Source organism: Amblyomma mixtum, chromosome 3 (assembly GCF_055824585.1).
Source record: "Amblyomma mixtum isolate Tamu chromosome 3, ASM5582458v1, whole genome shotgun sequence".
Taxonomy (NCBI): Eukaryota; Metazoa; Arthropoda; class Arachnida; order Ixodida; family Ixodidae; genus Amblyomma; species Amblyomma mixtum.
In genome coordinates this window covers 95,037,413-95,059,404 of record NC_143014.1, presented here as the reverse complement: position 1 = coordinate 95,059,404, position 21,992 = coordinate 95,037,413, and the positions used below count along the sequence as shown (strand labels likewise).

At 46.1% G+C, this 21,992-nt stretch overlaps 1 protein-coding gene across 1 annotated transcript in view; it reads right to left on the bottom strand.

Annotated features, from left to right (window-relative positions):
• LOC149351009 (carboxypeptidase Q-like) overlaps positions 1-21,328 on the bottom strand; it is a 29,457-nt gene extending 8,129 nt beyond the window's left edge. The window contains exon 1 of the mRNA XM_089576960.1: positions 20,837-21,328. Within this exon, the coding sequence (XP_089433086.1) occupies positions 20,837-21,328 (492 nt within the window). The remainder of the gene's footprint in view (positions 1-20,836) is intronic.
• Between the last annotated feature and the right edge of the window lie 664 nt (positions 21,329-21,992).

The following is a 21,992-nucleotide window of genomic DNA, read 5'->3' as shown; positions in this document are numbered from 1 at the left end:
TGTTGGTGATGTGGTTGTGTTTTGGGTGCGCCGACCACACGCCTCATTTTACACGCTCCCCGCCGTGCGCTCACCTTACGCGTTCGCTCCCACGCATTCCTAAGTCACGTGGTGGGCTGCTACGCGTCCCTCTCGGCAAAATGCCCCTTCTTTCCGGGACAGCTTCGCCGCACCTCTCTCCTGAGGCCCAGCTCCGCTGATAATCCCTATAGCTTTAAGTGTCACGCAACAAAGGAAACATTTTCTTGCATGTTCCTTGCAGAAATGTTTCATTGGTATGTTATTGTGATGTTAAAGAGCAAGAAATGCTGTTATATGCTGTATCGTAAACATTAATTGAAGTTCAAAATAAACATTATGATAATGCTATGTTATAAATGCTATTATAATGTTCAGATGATAACTAAAAAGCAACATTAAAAATATATTTCAAGCATTGTCTTCCAGAACTTTTACCACTGTTTGTGCAGTGATTATGTCCTTCAACGAACAGAATTTTGCCTTTAATCTATCAGATCGTGCCTGCTGTAGATTGCATTCAGAACCCCTAAACTTAACCTGAAAACTGCTTATTACGGGACACGTACCCTTCCTAGCTGGCTGGCCATAAAAGCTTGAAGCCATGGGTATCTGTTCGAAGGTGTTATGCCCGAGCACACATTTTTCTGGCCCCCGAGGAAACCAGGGCCGTGCGCCCGCCATTGCCCAAAGCAAGCCCGGGCTCTCGGACACGTCGCGGCTGCAGCATGATTCATCCTGGCTCGCCCGATCCCCCTCTCGACGCTAGCGTCGTCTCGAGACTCAACCGACGCTTCGTCGGCCGCCCTTTCCGGGCTGCAAACTTTCAACAGCCGAGCTCCTCTCAACCATTCGTACAATCCAAACGGTGGTTAGTAACGTGACCTGATCGGAGGGTCCGAACGGCTGGCTGCTGCAACCGTCACCGGAGGCTATAAAAACGGAGCTGCGCTGAGCCGGAGCAGCAGACGGGCAGCAGACCAGACATCACGCCAGAGAGACGCTCTTCCGGGGCATCGCCCTACTCCTTTGTGCTAGCCCGCTGTGCTCTCGGCCCCTGTGCCGATCATGTAAAGCCCTTGTACATACCGTACATACACGTTTCGTTGACTCACCGTCGCCTCGACCGTTTCTTCGCTCAGCTCTTCGCAACAGTGGTGAGCAGGCTGAGATGCTCCAGTCCCAACAGTGAGACAGGTTGGGATGCCCAATCCTAACAAAGGTGAGTGTATGGGTTGCATATATTATGCCTGTTCTGTTGGGCTTGATTGTCTTCCTCATTGTCCTTTATTTGCTCCTTGCAAAGTGTTGTCTGAAGCTTTGTATTCGCACAGGCTTTGCACGGATACTTATCATTTTAGAGAAAAATGCATACATGAGGATAGGCAAATGGTATTCCAACGTTTATTTGTAACGTTTCGCAAAAGCTAGAAAAAAAAAGGATATTAAGAACAATATAGGTATGTTTGACCAAAACCAAAAAAAAAAAAACGTACCATTGTTGTAACGTTTCGCTGCTACCTGGAATGTTACAACATGCATGTAAATTCGAGACAGCTATTAAAAGTGTCATCAATATGAACACATGCAACGAGTATGCGAGAGGATTTATGAGCCCTGGCCTACAAACGGGAGAATTCCCATACGCACGCTCAAACAAGAGAACCAGTTTCGAATTTTGGTGATGGAAAAAGTGAATGCCTCGCAGACGTCGCCCATCACGAACTGCCATTGCCGGGAGAACTGCGTCGCAGATGGAGCCTGACACAAAAACTGACCTGTGCATCATATCGCTAGTCACTTTAAGCAGGTTTTTCCCGTCAAGAAAACACAGTCATCACACTTACAATTGAGTGATCGCTGAGCCAGGCGGGACAGGCGAAGACCTGGTTCGTCGCGACAGGAGAATCATTCCTCGAAGAAGGCACGCCTCTGATGACTTAGAGCTGGTTTCAGCGCGTCATGTTAGACTGAAGCGGCATTCACCGCCTTCACCAAGTCGTTAAAGTAGCAGCTCAGTCGCTGAAATGTCTAGCGCCACACTCTTTGAACGCGCTTGTGCAGTAGCACCAAGACGTGCTCAGGGATGACCTTGGGGTCATCTGCGGCGAGCAGGCACTACATTACTTTTATGAGAGTAAGCCTAGTTGCACCTCGTTCTGCGCTGTTCTGTACAGGCACATCCCCTTCTGCTCGCGCTACGCGCTTCTGTACGAGCAAGACCAGAAAAGTGGGTGTCATGTCTCGTGTGGCTGCAGCTCTAAGTTAGCAACTACAAAGAAAAAGCCTCTGCCAGCTGATGTCGAAACATAATCGGTTTCTAGATGCAGCGGCGACCGACGGAAGAAAAAGAAAACATGTGTGAATGAATACACGCGCTGACTATGTGAAGCATTTTTCGCAGTTGATGGTCAGGAAAATATATGGTGATGTTTCATCTCCGTCTTCCGTTGGTCGTTGCTTTGTAGGAACCTACCATGTACCGCAGTTGCAGCCTTTCTGCTAATTAAGAAAGATGGATCAATTAGGCGCTGCGGTGGTCGTTGTCAGTTTCGTGGTGACTGCATGCATGATAACTTTCGATCCATACCTAAATGTGGAAACCGCTCCAGAAATGTTTCTAAAATTAACCCAAACTATTTTTCAAAGCGGGGCGATCAAGATGGGACAATGAATCGAAAGTGTTCATAACACTAGAAACTCGCAAGTGTGGATAACTATGCGCGTATTACGGGCCGAAGACAACAAAATTCGTTGTGCGTTGTTTCTTTGGAGGGATGTGCAAGACATATGCGTAGATGAGCGCCTGTTATTCATCTACGGCTGGGAAATAATTTATAATTGAATACTTTACCATGTCGTTTCGCTTTCTGTTTCACCAGCCGACATCACATGATAGGGTTGAGATCATATATGGCACACAGCTGCTATGTAATCACTGCTTCGTCGTTTTAATTCGCTCCAATTCTTGCGCTAGCCTGTCTCTGGAGCCAGAATGAGAAAGAGTACAACTATTAAATCGTAGTTTTTGTATGCTTCTCGTGACCTCAACCACACTTGTGATGTCATAGCCTCTATTCGCTGCCGAAACCTAAACTGAAGTTACAGTTGAAGAGAAATTCAATAGAAAGTAATTTGCCGGGACCAGGCGAATTCCTTGTAGTGGTCCATGCTAACTAATGCCCTACGCACCTTTCCAAACTTACAATCAAGAAAGCGCACGTAACCAAAATATTATTGTCTCTACTTCACTTCACTTTCACTTTATTCACCTTAAAGACCCCCTTCAGGGGGTATTACATAAGGGGTGGGTTAATATATTCAACAATAATAAATACATGTCATTGCACTATGATACAAGTGGTTACAGCGGATAAGAATGAAGATGGGCACGTGATGGCGGCAACATCGGCGGGGAGGGCATTCCAGTCCACAATGGTGCGGGGAAAAAAGGAACCTGAAAAAGTTGCAGTGCGCGATAGAGGCCGGGCGATCTGAAACGGGTGTGCAGTGCGGTGAGATATGCGGGTCGGATGAGAAATGTAAGGTGTTTGATTCAGAGTGCTATGAAAAAATTTGTGGAGCAAACACATGCAGGCGACGCGACGGCGAGTTTCAAGGCTTTCGAGACCGGAATTATTCTTTAGAGATGAAACGCTGATTGTATATGAATATGCAGAATGAACGAAGCGAATGGCGCGGTTTTGAACAGATTCGAGGGCATTTGTTAGGTATATTTGGTGTGGATTCCAGATGGGACTGGCGTACTCGAGTTTAGGTCTAATAAGGGTTTTGTAAGCTAGAAGTTTCACGTGTTGCGGTGCATGGCGAAGATGACGTTTTAGGAATCCTAGAGATCTGTTAGCAGATGATATGATTGTGGTAATGTGTGTTCGCCAAGAAAGATCGCTACAGAGTGTTACACCGAGGTACTTGAACGATTGGACGCTTTCTATAGATGAGTTGGCAGCTGTATAGGGGAAAATAACGGGGCTGCGTTGACGGTGAAATGAGACGAGTTTGCATTTTTTAGCGTTTAGTGTCATTAGCCAGAGGTCACACCATTCATGGACGCGGTTGAGGTCATTTTGAAGAGCCACTTGATCAGAAATGTTAGTAACGGTACGATAAATTACACAGTCGTCGGCGAATATGCGGATGTTACACGATACTTGTGGCACCAGATCGTTAATATATATTAAGAATAAAAGTGGGCCGAGCACAGATCCCTGCGGAACGCCGGACGTTATGGAGAGAGTGCTTGAGTTGTGATTGTTAATAGAAACAAACTGAGAACGGTTAGCTAGGAATTCTTTAATCCAGTCTAAAATATTAGGGTGCAAATTTAAAAAGGATAGTTTAAGTAATAGGCGTTGGTGTGGTACCTTGTCAAAAGCCTTCGCGAAATCTAAAAATAATGCATCGGTCTGTAGGTTACGGTCGAGGTTAGCATGCAGATCGAAAGTGAAGATTGCCAATTGGGTCTCGCAGGAGAGTCCCCTACGAAACCCGTGCTGAGCCGGATGAAAAAAGTTGTTAGAATCGAGGAAGTTTATGACATGGGAATAGATGACATGTTCCATGATTTTGCAAGGCACACTGGTTAAGGAGATGGGGCGGTAATTCAGTGGAGAGTCCTTTAGACTTGATTTGTGGACCGGAATGACCCTCCCAACCTTCCAGTCATCCGGTAGCATTCCTGCTGAAAGCGATTGCGAATACAATAATGAAAGGTATATAGCTGAAATGTGTTTGGTGTTTTTCAGTATTTTGGAGTTGATTTCGTCCACTCCAGCAGCTGATGAAAGTTTTATTCTGTCAATATGGTTAGTTATGCCTTGCACTGTGATGTCAAGGGGTTGCATTGTTGGTAGTGTTACAGTAGGCGGAGTGGGTAGTGATGAGTTTGTTTCGTCTGTGAAGACGGTCGCAAAAGCACGGTTAAATATTTCAGCACCTTCATCATCAGTGGCTTCCTCACCCGCGGCGTTTGTAATGGGTGTGTTGCATGTTGCTTGGTGCTTGGGGGTTTATTATTTCCCAAAATCTCTTGGGGTTATTGGTTAGGATTTTTGGCAGATCTTTTTGAAAAAAGGCACGTTTGGCGGATCGAACTGCAGCATAATATGTTTCTTCAGCCGTATAGTAGCGTTCCCATGCATCGGCACTTCGATTCCATTTCGCAGTATTATAAAGTCGTTTTTTTTTCTTTCTAATCTCTTAAGATCGTGTGAGAACCACGGTTTTTGGCGGTTTGCACGAAAGCTAATACAGGGGATGAATTTGTGTGATAGTTCGTTTATCTTGTTTTTGAAGACTGACCAGTTATCAATGAGAGTCCGGTGATGGAATACTGTTTGAAAACAAGGCAGAAAAGCTTCTAGTGCTCTATTGATTGCTTCGTAGTTTCCTTTATTGTATAAGCGGATGGTTTTCGTGAACGTTTGGCGGGAGGTGGGGGAAAACTTGAACGTGGCATGAGTAACCTTATGATCACTGACTTCGCGCAGGTATGTAATTGATGATAAGCTTTCAGGGTCGTTGGTGAGTATTAAATCTAGGATGTTTGAAGATTCGTGCGTAACGCGAGTCGGTTCGAGCACCATTTGCCTCAAGTTAAAATTTAAACAAACATTTACAAAATCTCTAGCTTCAGAGTTACCTGCTGTTAGTTGGCCTACATTTTGCCAATCTATACTCGGGAAGTTAAAGTCTCCAAAGAGAACAACTTGTGCAGTGGGGTATTTCTTTGTAATTTGGTCTAGAGAATCGTTTAGTTTAGGAGCGAATAACGGGTTGGTGTTAGGGGCCCTGTAGCACACGCCAAGCAGAACGGTTTCCGGTGAAGCGCTGCATTTTATCCATAATATTTCTAGATCTGAAGTTATGTTAACAAGGGAACACGAAATTTGGTTGTTAATAGCAATAAGAACACCTCCTCCGCGTTTGCCCTGACGATCTTTACGATAAACGGTAAAATTCGGTAAGTCATCTAAAACTTCATTATCACTGACGTCGCTTGATAGCCACGTTTCCGTTAGGATTAATATGTTGCTGCCAGAAGATAAAAGGAGATTAGACAAGGCCTCGCGCTTTGGAAGGAAACTGCGTGCATTAGTGTAGATTATAGAAAAGGAAAGATTAACTCGACAGTTAGTCGGCGGCTGCTTGCGCGCTTTCCGACGGCGAAAAGATTCCTATGGGATTTCTTTGACTGTCTGCGTAGCTTGGTCAAAGATATACCGTTTCGGCCCCATGTGCAGCGTTTTGTAACGTTTTGTAATCAGCATGAGTGCGCCCAAAGCGCAGTGAAGTCACCTTTCGCAGCAGCCAATGCGATGCGCCTATATATGGGAGTAAAGAAGGGATTAATGTGCACTCTACCACCCTCCCCTTTATAAAAGGGAATGCGCTAGAGGACACCTTTCTCCATTTCATTCCTTCTGTTTAGAGTGCAGGGAGCCATGAATGTAAAGTAGGGAATCACGAATTCCGCATATATTGGCATTTAACTATTAACCTTATCCCGTCGTATACCTTTTAGGCAGGGTTAAGTGTCCCCCTCCAATTTTGAACTATTGCCGTTAGGCTGCTTATTTACTGAGATACGTGTAGCCCACCTTCAGTGGTATTCGTATGAGTTTTTAGAATTCTGAAAACGCGATTACCCTTGCCACCGTGGCTCAACAAATTTGGTCCATTTCTCGTGCGTCATTCGAAAATCGCGTGCCTGTGGAGAGTGGCGTTGCACCGCCCGCGCTGGAGAAGCGAGGGGGCGAGGAGCGAACGACGTGGTTTGTTGGACGCCGCTATCCGGACTCCGCAGGCGCGCGATTGTCGAATGACGTGCGAGAAATGGCACAAATTTATTAAGCGACGGTGGAGAGGGTAATCGCGATTTATAAATTCTAAAATCTGATATGAATATTATTTACGGTGGGCTACGCGCCCCTCAATAAATAAGCAGCCTAACAGCACTAGTTCAAAATTTAACTATTCATATTACTTAAAAAGCCCGCTAGTTAGCTTGTCTTAGCTGCATTCTGATGCACTACGCCGCTGATAATGTTTATAATGTTTATTCAAGATATGTGAACCCCATACAGCTTTGTTCAACTGACCTCAACGCTTCTCAGTGAAATTTAAGACCAGTAGCTGTGTTAAAGGGTACCCGCAATGGTTTGCGCCGGCGGTAAGAAAAGCGAAAGGCTGACTGACATTTAATCACCCATCATTCTCCCGCAGGAGTATTCGATCTATAGCTTATGTAGCACCATAGATATCGGCGACTGAAAAGTGACTGTTCCTCTTCTCTCTGAGCATGCACACCATTGCGAGCCTGAAAAAAAAAAATTAAGATTACAGGCGAGGATGCGCTTCGTCCACGAATACATCCCCAGGCCAACTGCCCAGGCACAGCTGAATAATCTTTTTTTTTTGACCGCTCGCTCTCCCACCATGGCACGCGCCGCCGTCTCCAGCCAGCCATGCCCCGCCCCCCTTTTTCGCCTGCTTTGTCTACGAACGTCGTTGCGATTTTTGGCGAGCCAGTGACAGCCCCTCACGACTGGCGTCAGTGGCGCGGGAATGAGAATTAAAAAAATTATTTGTACATTATCGATCCGCTTTTGAGGACTTGTATGCGTCATGAACGCAAATAACCTTTACTCTGCATAACTGCCGCATCTAAAAGACACTGAAATTGCGACCAGAAATTGCGATTATAGCGATCAAACGATATTAAACATATTACTTTTGCGGGACACACACGCGCCAAAGACTGTCACCGTGGATCATTCCTTAGTATAAGCAAGACGATATACTGCAACAGCAGCTCTGCAGCACAGATTTCACAGAGGGCTAGCGTTTACACCAAGGCCAACCTACATGGGACGAATTTACACGACGAACTTCGCCGCAGGCGCGGCGGCACACCTGCACCACACGCGACGAAAAGCAGGCGGGACCTTTGGTTCGAAGTGAATTCGTCATTTTGCTGCCCTTTTCCAGATTGCCACTGGCTGTATGTGGCTCATAGGGCTTTCGCTTCGTCTTTGCAATAAATTTGTTCTTTTTTTTATTTCTTTTCACGATTCGCCAGATTCTAGGCCTAAGAAGAGGCGTCAGTTTGTTGATAAAAATGGCGCCCTTTATAAAAACTAGATAGGTATCGTCGCCTTTGCTACTCTGAACTAAATGCACGGATGTGACATACAGCGTAGCGTCGCAAAAAATGCTTGTGTTTAGGGTGCTTTAACGCGCATGCGCTCTTGTAAAGCTCTCTATCGTACACGATGCGCACCGCGTTCGTCGTCATGTGCACTCCGGCCGGCTAGACGAGGCAGCAGTAGTCGGAAGAAGTAGCGCCTCTGGTTGGACCGCGCTGACGCCCGCATTCACCGCTTCCGGCGAGCGGCAGGTCGCCTGGAGATCATGTAAGCGGCCAACATCCCTCAAAGGAGGCTCTCCATCCCATGGTATCAACTACTTGTAATAACGTCGCGCTTAATCCCTTGGTGTGACATCGCAAGTGAATGGTAAGTGCCTTCGTGAAATGGGATTAATAGTGACGTCATGACAATCAGCCGCCGCCATTGGTTGGAGCGCCTTCCTTGAGGAGTGTTTGCCCCTTCTTTCTTGAGTAGTGCGAGACTATACAGGGTGTCCCAGCTAACTTGGACCAAGATTTCAAAAAAACCTAAGCGTTCTTCAGAACTGAAATCGCGTGGTTATTGTTAGGGTTTATCTAAAGTTACAGTACCATTTTTTGCTCGTCCTATTTGAATAATTAGTCGAGAAAAATTAATTAACTTCATGTGTTCTTTTCGGGTAGGGATTTAGATGTGCTGTTCAGGGAGGCAAACAATTGGATGTTGGGCTTAACCTCATGGCTGGGAAGTAACCGGCTCGCATTAAACATAAACAAAACAAAGTATGTACTCTTTCGCTCCAAAGGTACTGAAATGTTTTCAATTCCATGTTTAAAATTTAATGGCCTGGACATACAACAGTCTTCTACTACCAGATTTCTAGGTGTGACATTCCACGAAAATCTCTTATGGAATGCTCACATCCACACACTTAGAACTGATCTCTCTCGTGCCTTAGGCATCTTAAACAGACTGAGGTGTTACCTCCCAGCTTCTATCAAACGACTGGTGTACTATTCCCTTATACATTCACGTTTTAGCTATTGCTCTCTTGTGTGGCAAACCACGACGAAAACAAATTTAGATTCCCTACTATCAATACAAAAAAGAGCAATACGCGCTATCAGTAACTTAGAGCTGTCCTCTAGTTGTGCGCCCTACTATAGATCGCATGGAATACTCCAAATGCCTCAGTTCTACAAATACAGACTAAGCCTGGAAGTTTACCGCCAATACCGGTTGGATAAATCTACCTTTGAAACAAGATACCAGGAGAAAAGAAGTGTGTACGATTTAAGAAAGAGCATCATAGTCAAGCCCCGAGCTCGAACAAACTATGGACATCAAAGATTAAGCTGTCAGATAGCAGATTTATTAAACAGCTATCCCGTCATTCATGCCCTATTAACCGAAAATCTTTCATTAAGCAGGTTTAAGAAAACACTGAAGGGATTATTCTTAAAGGAAGAGTAGTGTGTTATGTTCATGTTTTTCTTCTTGTTTTCAATTTTATGTTCCATGTGCTTCAAGTTCGATAGTTTACATGTATTTTATGTTTGGAAGTGTTTTGTTAACATGCATTGCTAGTAGAAGTTACTGCACTTATTCTTGTACTCCGTTCCTGTACATATTCTTGCACTGTAAAAAAAATATAATAAGGGGGTTGGGGGATACAGTTTCATCTAAGAAATTTCTCTGCATGCAAACTCTGTTGAAACTCTGCATGAGTGTCAAACCGCTGCTTGCCACAGGGTGGCGTGACCTCGTCAGGCACTTTTCCGCCTTTTGTCACGTCCCCCAAGACAATAGTTTTGTATTATTGTCTTGAATAAAAAATGATTGATTGATTGATTGATTGATTGATTGATTGATTGATTGATTGATTGATTGATAAATATAGCTTGAAAAGTTCAGGCGCCAATAGGAAAGTTGTGGAGCTCCACAAATATTGTCCAACACAAGAGATAGACTTAGCGTGGCGCATACAACGATACGCTACCCGCCTGGCAGCAGAAGCTGCGCGACTATATCGTTGCTAGTCTTCCAGTTGCGACGCTGCCCCTCCCCGGACGCCTGCGTGCGGACCCGGAGGGGCACGGGTCTTCATCTGGCGGGAACATTTTCTTCACCTCACACCACCCGAATGCGCCTAAAGCCCCTCAATAAGCAAAAGTAGCGAAAAGCTTTGAACTTTCCGGCTCCTCTCCTCTCCTTGCGCGCGGCCGGATAATCGAGGGGCACTGTGGTCACGTGTTAGCGCGCGCTTTTTGGCTCCGCAGCAGACACCGGCGCCACTATCGGGGGTAGAAATCGCGCTTCGTTTTCTTTTTGTGCGACAGAGTTTTGGCGGGAAGCGTTTCGCCTGCTTTGACGACGTCTACGAGTTGCGGCGACGCCGAGCTTCTGCTGCGCTTACGGGTGCAATAACCGAGGGGGCAGTGGGAAAAGGTTTTTCGTCATTCCGTCCGGAAAAAGCAGTGCGGCTTGCCGAAAGGTTTGGCTGCATAGGATCGGCCGGGAAAACACTGATAATGAGCTGAATCCCCGTCTTCACAATGTCAGTGGATGTTTTTCAGTTGTCAGTCGCATTTTTTTTTTTTTCAGGGGATTTGTTGTGAAGAGCGAGCGACTGCAGTCTTTCTTCGCAGTTAATGCCGTTTGGCATGTTGTAGATGGATTCGTTCGCTCGCGGCCTACGAAAGCCGTGCTTCTCGTTGTCTTAGCCCCGCCGTTCACTCTGCTGGCTCTGCTAGGCTCTGCAGGTGCACTTTCATGTCGCGCACATTACGGTTTGGTTGTAGTCGGACTCGTTCGTGGGCTCGGCTCAAAACGTGCGCTTCATGTTGCTTGAGCTCCGCCGTTTACGCTGCTCGCGGTGCAGATATAGCTTTCATGTTGCGCTCATCGCTGGACATATTTGTTTTGTTGCAGTTGGACTCATTCGCTCGCGAACTCGATACCAAAGGGCAGTTCTCGCTGTTGAAGCCTCCGCTGTTCATGCTGCTCGTGGTGCAGGTCTAGCATTCATATTGCGCGCAATGCTGACAGTATTTGTTCTGGCAGGGTTCATACCAAAATCGGTCGTTACTGTGCCTAGCCACAGTGATTGAACTATAGCTTGAATACTCGATATCTGCGTGGATAATACTTGAGAATGCAAGCGAGCACCTCCGTCAAACATAGTTGCATACATTTGTTTGTCTGCAATTTTCGCGTCGAGCAACTTCCTAAACGAACGTTTTGCTTCGAATAGGACTGAGTAAATTCGAGTTTTGCTTTTTCAGAACTTGAATTTTTTTCTTCGCGCTGCTTCGACCGAAAGCGACTAACTGTGGCAGTCCAGGCTGTTGCGCGTTATGCATAACAATTACACGAGGGAAGACAATGTCCTCTTATAAGCCATTATTGCACATGCTGACCCAAGATGACAATCACTTAAACAAACAACATTCTAGTGAGTCATGCAGCTCTGTAGCTGTGCACGAAGCAGCTGGTAAAAGCCTTTTTTGATTGCTGTTACTCAACCCAAACAATAACCCTACATCAAAATTCTTCTGGTCACAATCGTGTTACAGTGCGCAACTATGGCATCGTATTCACCTATTTACAAACAAACAGTAAGATACCTTCAGTGGGGTCCTTTTAACGTTAGCCTGCGAGGTATCCGAGGTATATAGGAACTCCGAAATAATCGCTAAGCTTCCCATCACTAAAAAAAAAATAAAACTGAAGAGTAGGCTCCTACGAACAGCTGATTGCACGAGCAAACGCGCCTTTGGGAGGAGAATATATTATGGCAGCATTACACCGCCATCCGTTCATATAAAGCCTAGGCCGGACGTCGAGTAGTATGTCGCACCACTTCCTCTTGGCGGAGTTAAATTTTGATTAAGATTCGACAAAAGACGCCGGTCGAAAAGCAACACTCCGAGGATATTCACTGCTGTGCTGTGAGCTCGCTCGCGCATGCCATTTCCACCGCGTGTACACCGCAATCAAAGCGATCGCAGTACACAAAGTTCCGATGCAGCAGTGCAACATGAGTCGGGGCAGTTGTTTGGATAACTATAATTTTTTTAAATCTCCCATGCCAGGATCTCACTGCGGCTGAATCGATTCAGAAAATGCAAACAAGTGATTCGGGCGCGTGGTTCGCTGCGCGTCAAAGCGCGAGCGTTGGGAAACAACACTCCGAGGATACTCTCGGCCACCCACGGCACCTCCACCGCGTGCACCGCAATCAAATCGATCGCAGTTCGAGAAGTTTGGATAAAACAGCGCAACCTTGCTCGTGCCAGTTATTTGAGTAACTAATTCTTTAATCTCCCATGTCATGATCTCATTTCGAGCGAAGCCAAGGCACAAAACGCGCGCGCGGTCTACTGCGCGCCAAAGGGCGAGCGTTGGAAGCGTCTGCTAGCTTCACGCGGCCTAGGTGCCGCCACAGTCGGCGCCCTGGAGGAGCCGAGAGAACGAGCGCTGGCATAGGAGGAGGAGGAAGGAGATGTCGTTACTTTTAGTAGGGTTGGATCATGGAGGAAAAAAAACTAAGGAGGGAGCGTGACGTCACGCGGCCAGCGTTCGCAAGCCGAGTGTTTTGAAGTCGTTTTCTCCCTCAGTTTTTCGCTCTCCTAGTCAGTCCGTTATGTTTTGATTCTGGTATGTTTTAGTGCGCGCGTATGCGCGACCCGCGGCGCGGGCGTCTACAGCAAGGAAGTTGATCTACAGATAGTCTGCCGCGCTAATCGGCGCATGCGCGCGCGCAGCGAGGCTAGGCTTTACCGCACGCTATCAAGTGGTGTGATCACGGGGGGACACGCTCTCTTTTTTTTTGCTATATCTTTACTTGCAAAGACTAGGCTTCAAGGTTGTCGCCGGACGCTCCCTCCTCAGTTTTTTTTCCTCCATGGGTTGGATGGATGGATTGATAGGAGCGCCCCCTTTGAAACGGGGTGGTGACAATTGCCACCATGCTCAGCTTTTTTTTTTCTTTATTTTTGTTCAACTGTGTTGTAAATTCTCATTAAAGTGCGCCATCTTCTTTCAGTACAGTTTCCTACACTTCTAACCTTATGTCACTTCTCTGCTTTTCAGCCACCAATCCTCCAATCGCTTTTTGCTAACTTAGACCGCAGATTTATTTACATGACCACTGTTATCTTTAAACCCTAGGGCCTCAGGAAGAGTGACTGTGTCTGCATTGACATCCGGATGGATACCATCACATTTGAGTATGAGGTGTTCAATTATTTCTACAGATATACCACACAAAGCACATGTGTCATCATCTTCGTTAATTTTTTTTTGTAGTTGCGCGTTCTAAGACACCCTGACCTAGTTCAAAGAGTAGGGTACTGCCTCTTGAGTTATCATAGAAAAATTCTTTCCTGGTCTACCTTTTCCAGTATCGATATAGTTCTACACTATGCTTCTTTTCCATTGAATTAATCCAACTTTTAACTTCCGCGTTTTTAACCTGTCGTTTAATGCTCTTTCTTTCTCCGTCCTCGGGTCCGGAATACTTACTGGTTAGTTTCCTAGTTCTTTTCCGCCACTGTGAGTCAACACTCTTTCTGTATAAGTATTTAAATACCTTAGCTGCCCACCTGTTATCATCCAATTTCCTCAGGCGTTCTTCGTATAGTATTTTACTCTGAGCTTCCCGTGCTTCGAACGATGCCCAGCCCATATCCCCTTGTACTGCCTCGTTTGTGGTTTTGCCATGGGCACCTTGTGCTAAAACTGAAGGCACAACGCACGAAAGACAGGACTAAGGAAGGGACAAACACAGCGCTGACTTGCGACGCGCTGACGCTTTATTGCATGCGAGCAATAAAGCATTTTAGTCGCAAGTCAGCGCTGTGTTTGTCCCTTCCTTAGTCCTGTCTTTCGTGCGCTGTGCCTTCAGTTTTAACAATGAACCGACTAGCCCAAACAAATACCTTAGTGCACCTTGTGCTAATCTTCCAACAGCTCTCTGATTTACGTCTAATCTCGACTGAACTTCTGCCCTTAAGCACAGAACAGCATTCCCGAAAGTAAGCCCGGCACCATTATTCTTTTCCAAATACCTCTCAGTACTTCATATTTGTTGTACCCACATAATGCCCTATGTTTTATTATCCCGATGTCTCTTCGCTCTTTTGCTCTAAGAGACTGTTAATGCTTTTCCGTGTATATCTGCCCTTCGTTTAGCCATATCCCGAGGTATTTGTATTCGGCCACTCTGGGTATTTCGTGGCCTTGTATTGTAAGCACGTGATCAGTTGTATCGTTGAAGATCATCACACCTGACTTAGTTGCGCTAAAACTGAAACCTAGAGCGTCTCCTTTGTCTCCACAACAATTAACCAAATTTCGCAAATCTTCCTGGCTATCTGCTAACAGCACATTATCGTCCGCATACATTAAACCCAGGAGCCGCTGCTCAACTACATTTCCGCCTAATCTTTACGACAGATTATTTATTTATTTATTATTTATTTATTAGTACCTCACAGGCCCCGAAGAGCATTGGGTGAGGGGGGCAAATCGAAAAAAGGTATATACAGATGGAAAAAACCGTAATATCGGTACAAGAACGCGGTACAAGTCAAATACAAGAAAGGAACACGAAATTTATACAAAACGGAGTTAAAATAACATCAGACACGAAAATAGAGAAAAAAAAGCGAGACACGAACATGAGAAAAAAAAAAAGCAACCAGGGGCAACAGAAGTGGTAAATGGGAAAACAACGTCAAGAACAAATGAAACTGTCGTACATTTCGAACATCACTATGGCAATAAATGTATACATAGATGTTTTTTAAACTCACCAGGATCAATGAAAGAGATTATGTTGTCAGGAAGATCATTCCAGAGTTTTATTGCTCTAGGTAATGTAGAGGAATTAAACGACAGGGTCTTCCCATATATCCAGTTGAAGCTGAGTTGATTGTGTAAGAGTTGTGAAGAGCGGAAAGGTGATTCCAGAGGTAACAACGAAGGACGGGTGTGAACATATATATGGAACAAACACAGAAGTAAAATGGAGCGACGAATTTCAAGTATCTGTATGTCATTAAGGTTTTTAAGCTGGGATACACTTGCAAGGGGACTATAATTGCTAAAAATGTACCGGGCAGCTCTGCTTTGAATGGACTCGAGCATATCTATGAGATATTTTTGATGGGGAGACCATATAGGTGAGATAAATTCCAGCTGTGGGCGAACAAATGTTAAATATGCAAGTTTTCGAACGGAGCTAGGTGAGTTCCGAAGGTTCCGGCGTATGAAACCTAATGTCCTCGATACCTTGTTGCAGACTGCAGAAATATGAGAAGACCATGAAAGATTTGGTGTGAACTGAATTCCAAGGTATTTGTACGACGTAACCCTTGATAGAGAGGTATTATTTATAGAGTATATGAAGTTAGAAATAACATGCTTGCGGCTAAAAGTCATTGATTTACATTTATTAGGGTTAAGAATCATGTGCCAGTTTTTACACCAATCAACAATAATTATAACCTAGGTTACTTTCTTGTAGCCTTCTTTCCATATCTATCACATAAAGCATGAACAGCAGCGGTGATAGAGGACAACCTTGCCTTAATCCTTTGTGTACCCCCACAGTTGTGGTACTTTTTATCTCTTCCCATGCAATTTCAACTTTATTATCTCGGTAGATTTCCTGCAGAAAATCAGTTACCTCATAACAGATACCTAAATCTTTTAATATGTTCCACAGGAGTTCCCTGTTCACGTTGTCGTGTGCACCGCTTATGTCCAGAAAGGCTAAATATAGACGTCTGTTTTCCGCCTTAGCTATTTCTATGCATTGGGTAAGCACGAACAGGCTATAATCTAAGCGCCTATCCCTTCTGAACCCATTCTGAAGCTCTCCGAGTATCCTATTAGCTTCTACCCATGACTGCATTTTTAATTTCACCGCCTGCATTGCCAGCCTGTAAATAACAGATGTTATCGTAATCGGTCGGAAGGATTTTATGTTCATCTCATCTCCTTTCCCTTTATAAATCAAATTCATTTTACTCTGTCTCCAACTGTGCGGAATTTGCTTATTTGTTGTGACTGTGTCCAATGCTTTTATCAGCATTTCCTTGCTTCTTGGGCCAAGTTCATTAATCAGCTTAATTGGAATTTCGTCTATCCCTGCGGATGTGGATTTAGGAATATTTGCTTCCGTCTTTTTCCAGTTAAGACTAGTCAGTTCTAAGCTGCTTTTTATTGTGCTGTCCTGTGTTCCCTCACTTCGGGAGATTCTATTGTGCGGTCCTGTGTTCCCTCACTTGGGGAGATTACCCTATGGTCGTTGCTAAATGACGCAGCTATAACTAACGTAATGTAGTTCACAGCGTCGTCTCCCTCTAAACATTTTCCCTCAGAATCTTTAATCTGTTCCTGCTTTTTTTTATTTGTTTTACCCAACAAGCTTATATGGGTGCAGAATTTTCTTGGCCCCCCTTTCTTTGCATCGCGAACTTCATCCAGCCATTGATCAGAGGACTGCTTTATTTTAACCTGGATGAGGGCCTGGATTTGCTGTTTCTTTTGTTGATAAGATTCCCATTTTTGGCCTATTTCCTCTTCAGATAACTGCGCCCTCTTTGCTTCTCTGTGTTCCCTTGAAGCCGCCCGTCGTTGTTCGATGGCCTCCTTAATTTCCATATTCCGCCAGCTTCGTGGCTTCCTCTTTCTTCTCCTGCGGTTTACTCCTTTACTTGTTTCATTTTTGTACTGATGAGTAGTTCTAACTGATTATAATCTCTTTTCCATGGGGCGTTTCTCGATTGCTTCCTCTATGTCGGTTGCTATTAGCGCTATTTGTTCGTCGTTTAATTTTGCGTTCTCTTTTTGACATCGCTGCATTTCTCTGTGACCAGTGCTCCCAACTGTAGACTGATACGTTTATGATCACTTCCTAGGCTGTACGTCCCCCCTTCGTCTATTTCCATTATTGTAAGCTTGCTATAGATGCCCTGCGACATTAGACAGTAGTCAATGGTTGTCTGCCTGTTACGGGATTCCCACGTGATTTGTCCCTCACATTTAGTTTCTCTCTTGACAACAACTTGGTTGTGCCGCTCACAGAAGTCTAGCATTAACTTCCCGTTACAATCTGTGTATCCATCCAGATAATCGATGTGGCCATTCATGTCACCGAGCAGAATAATATCGACACCGTCTCCAAACTGCTTTATATCGTCATTGAGGCACTTAACTAGATCATTGTTTACTTGCCTGCGTTTGTCCCCTGTCCTTAAATAAACTACCTCTAGCCATGTCCTTTTTACCAGCAATTGTACCTGATACCCAGGGTTGCGCCGCAATTACAGCGCCCTCATCCGTGCTTTGTAAAAAACATCGCCGCTTCGCTCCCTTCGTGCTGGCCACGACAGAGCTTCGCGTTGCGCTTGGTTCCAAGATAAGCGCCAGTGGATTCGGGCGGCAGCTGAAAGAAAACGCGGCTCCCGTTTCTGCGGCGATAATTGTGCTCTCACGCTAACAAAATGCATGCAGAGGAAAAATGACAATCTCTTGAGTTCGAATTAGCGAGCAAGATCCCAACAAGCAAAGACGCATTGTATCAAGATTGATAACGTCGTGTGAATTACTCTGGTTTTCATAAAGGAAGAACTGTAAATGGACACAGAAGGTTGCTTTAATTTCCCTACCATTCCTTCTCGGCAGGGAATGCGTAGTTTCATAGTACTTATGTGCCTTTTCCACATCGTACACGAGTTACACAGATAGCTCTTTTCATGGATAACGGTTGCAGAGATTCATCCGCTGTGATGTCTGTCTAATGAAGTGTTCACACAAGTCGCCCTCTACCATAATGCAGCATTGGCACCTTTTCATCACGTCCGATGTAGCTTTCTTGATGACGCAAGACGGTATCTCGCCGGAGGCCTCAGCAATCTCTGCCTTTAGCGCTTCCGTTGTAGTTGTAGGTTTGCGATACACGCGGTCTTTCACATATTCACACGAAAAGGTCAAGAGGGGTCGAGTCTGGTGATCTTGCACGCCAGGCCGCTGGTCCATGCCACCCGATTCATTGGAGTTCGAAGGCTTCGTCAAGCCAGACTCGGGCAAGGCTGCTGCTGTGAGCTGGTGCACCGTCATGCTGATAGCAAGTTCGCTTTAAAAGCGCGAGAGGAAGATCACAGCGAAAATCGTCGACTGGGCCTTTCAAGATGTCGTTGAGGTACCGCTGAGCAGTGAGCATGAGGTCAAAAATATGGGGCCAATTATTCTTCCGCCTAAGATACAACACCACACGCTGAACGACCATTGGTGCGCGTGTTTGGTTTGCGCCACCCAGTGTGGGTTCGTCATCATAATCATCAGCCTGACTACTCACACTGCAGGGAAAAGGCCTCTCCCATGTCTATGCAATTAACCCTGTCCTTTGCCAGTTGTGGCCACCGTATCCCCGCAACTTCTTCTGGAGAAGCTTGCCTCATCTGTCCAGAGAACTTTTTCAACAAAATCCGGTATTTCGTCATTGTTCTCCAGGATCCAGTTTGCCAAGTCAAGCCGACATTGTAAGTCTCTTTCTTCCAGCTTTTGATGCAGTTGGAGGTGATACGGACGCATTTCAGCCTTGCTAAGAATTCTTGACATTGATGACTTTGAAATGCCGACCTCAGCACTCACATCACGCATGCTGGCATGAGGATTTGCAGCCATGAAGACCAAAATGTCTCCCTCAGTCTCTTCACTGATGGTACCCTTTTTGTGCCGCGTCTTCTTGAAGCTACCTGTTTGTTGCAGCGTCAAGTAACCCCTCATAGTTGTGGTTGCGCTAAGTCTTCCCCCACACTGCCAATTTCGGTATACCTTGGCAGCTTTCCTCTTATCGCACCGTGCCACTCTCAAAGCTAAGACCATGTTTGCGTTCTGCTCGCTTGAGTACGGCATGCTTTAGGCACTGCAAACAAATTCTTCAAAGCGGTTGCACGTGGCACGACAGTAATATACAGTTGAGCTCGCATGCATCCAGCCGTTGGCACAGCTTGAAAAGAAAGCAGCATTATAACAAATGATGCCCTGTCTCGCACAGGTTGCCGATATATGATACATGTTTTCTGTGTATTTTTTTCTATTCCGCATCGACTTTAATACTGAAAAAAAAAAAAAAATCTGCTCTTTTCATCATACCGGAATAAACGGTTAATGACGGCGCGTTCTTCCGCGAGATCTGCGAGATCTGTGAGCGGCTGCTGACGAAGCGCTTTTTCGGAGCGCCGTCGCCAGCCGCTGCCGGTAATATCAGAGCCGAGCAACGACTGAAACCCTTTCTCGTAAGCGAACAGAAGGCGCAGCGCGGGCGATGTTTTTTGCAAAGCGCATATGAGGTCGTCGTAATTGCGGCGCATTCGGGCGCACGGAGCGCGCTGTCACGTGGTATTTTTTAAACGCCGTCGGCTTTTGCTTTTCTCGAAGAAAAACGGCTACGCTAACTCTATCTCGTTGGAAGTTCCTGGGTTGGACAATATTTGTGGAGCTCCACAACTTTCCTGTTGGCGCCTGAACGTTTCATGCTATATTTAAAAAGTGAATTAATTTATCTCGACCAATTATTCAAGTAGGACGAGCAATAAAATTGTACTGTAACTTTAGATAAACCCTAACAACATCCATGCGATTCCAGTTCCGAAGAAAGCTTAGTTTTTTTGTTTTTTTAATCTTGGTCCAAGTTAGCTGGGACGCCCTGTATATAGCTCTGCTGATCAACGAGGCACAACTACTTGGCCGCTGGCCGCCGGAAAGACGCCGCCGGACGTCGTTCTTTGTTTTTTCGTCGGAAAATCGTTCCAAGTCGGTTAGTTAACGCATCCGGTTAGAGATAAAAATGGGCGCCCCGCGGTCGTCCTTAAGTGGTCTGCTATTCGTCATGCGGATGTCAAGTGGACGAAAACATACAGCGTTCAGCCAGCATTTAACAAGGTTGAAACTATCAGAAAACAGCCGCTGTCTGATGAGTAGTTGCTGGTTGATGACAAGCAGCAAACAACGATACTATAACTGGGTGGGAGAACTGCTAACTCTGCCACTATCGTTTCGTCTCTGATTTAACTCTTGGGCAGGAAACACACTGAACACGGGGCTGTGAAAGCGGAGCCACTTGTGCTAACGCATTTCGGTCCAAGCTCTCGTGTGACGCGTCTGCGTAAAGGCGTCTCAGCTAGTATTAGCTATGTTTTGCTCAGTGGTCGGGCACGATCCCCTGGTTGACTTCGCTTTGTGAGCTTCGTTTATTTCCGGAAACCAGCTGGAGAAGGAAGCATTCACTCATAATTTGGAGGGGAATCGTTCTCCCCACTTACTTATCTACATATCTACGTCAGAGCAAATCTCTCGGGATCGCAAGAGAGCAGGAGCTGCGAGAGGCGAGAACGTGCACGCAGTTGGTGGCTGGGGAGAGGACCGAGGGTGAAGCGGATGCTGATCCGACGAGATCGGATAAGAGTACCGGAGGAGACTGTTCTCACATTGAAACCACCGCTGAAATAATTTGCGAAGAACAGCACGAACAGGACGGAACTCTGTCAAGAAGAGCACGGACAAGCGCTAGCTTGTACTGTCCAGTCCCGACCTGTTCGCTCTGTTCATCGCAATGCCGTGCCTCCATTCTATAGCGGTGTAAGCGATCTAACCTTTGCAGCGTTGGCGTGAAGCTCCTGGAAGGAACTGACGACCAGCACGGGAGCAATGATGCCACCAGGAGGCGTGCCCACGCTGCCGCCTAGGCCCAGCATGTTGAGCCTCTGCATGCGAGGCCGGACGATCCACGCTGACTCGTTGCCGCGCACCCAGTGGGGCACGGGCACGCGCTCCGTGTACACGCTGTCCAGCCCCTGGCGCCCCAGCAGCTCCACCACGTAGTCGATGGAGTTCTCCAGGTTCTGAGATCCCGAGATCCGAGCGCCGAATCGATCTACGAACTTGGCTAGCTCCTCGTAGGTGCGGTTCCTCTCGGGACCCTGAACCACGTAATCGACGATGCTCTGCACCACGGGTGCGTAGCTTCGAATCTCTGCGAGGAGCCCCGCGGACAAGAGCTGAGTGCCATTGCAGGTGTACACCTGATCACCGGACGCCCATGCCGCAACCAGCAGGAGCGGGAACAGGACAACGAGGCGCCCCATGGCAACCGTGCGCACTGCGTGGCAGGCGAGGCAGTGCGTTTTTTCTAAGGTGCACCTGCCAGCACCGATAGCGAGGCCACTCACCTGCTGCCTCGGAGTGCGAGCGCTGAACGGACAAATTGGTTATCGCTGAAGACATCGAGAGTGGCCTCAGCAAGCACACCTCGCATTTCAAGAGATTAGCCCTCCGCTCCGGCCTTCAGTAGGCGCCTCGTTCTCTCAGTCCAGCGCGCGCGAAATGCGATGGAAGCACATACTTGCAACGGCTAACCTTTCTGAATAGAGTGTAGCCTTCTTCTGCATGTGGCGGCCATAAGAGGTGGAAACTTCCAGAAAAAAATTCTTTATTCCCTCTAATTCTTCACCGTGGCCATCCCTCCATATACGGATGCATTTCCCCCAAGTATAACGCATTGACCTCGTTATACGACGTTTACACCGTATTTTTTAATGCTACAGCACCCGTCGCGGGCATTTCTGTTTCTGTCCAGAAAAACACTTCATTTGTCTCCTTAATCTTCGCGCTGTAGCAATTTTTTTGTTAATGTTGCTAATATTTTCTTCGCCATTTTTTCAGGCTGCCAAGACGCCCGAAGACACTTAAACATAATTCATATTCTTTCTATGTCAGTATCAGTATCCTTCTATATCAGTATATCAGTAT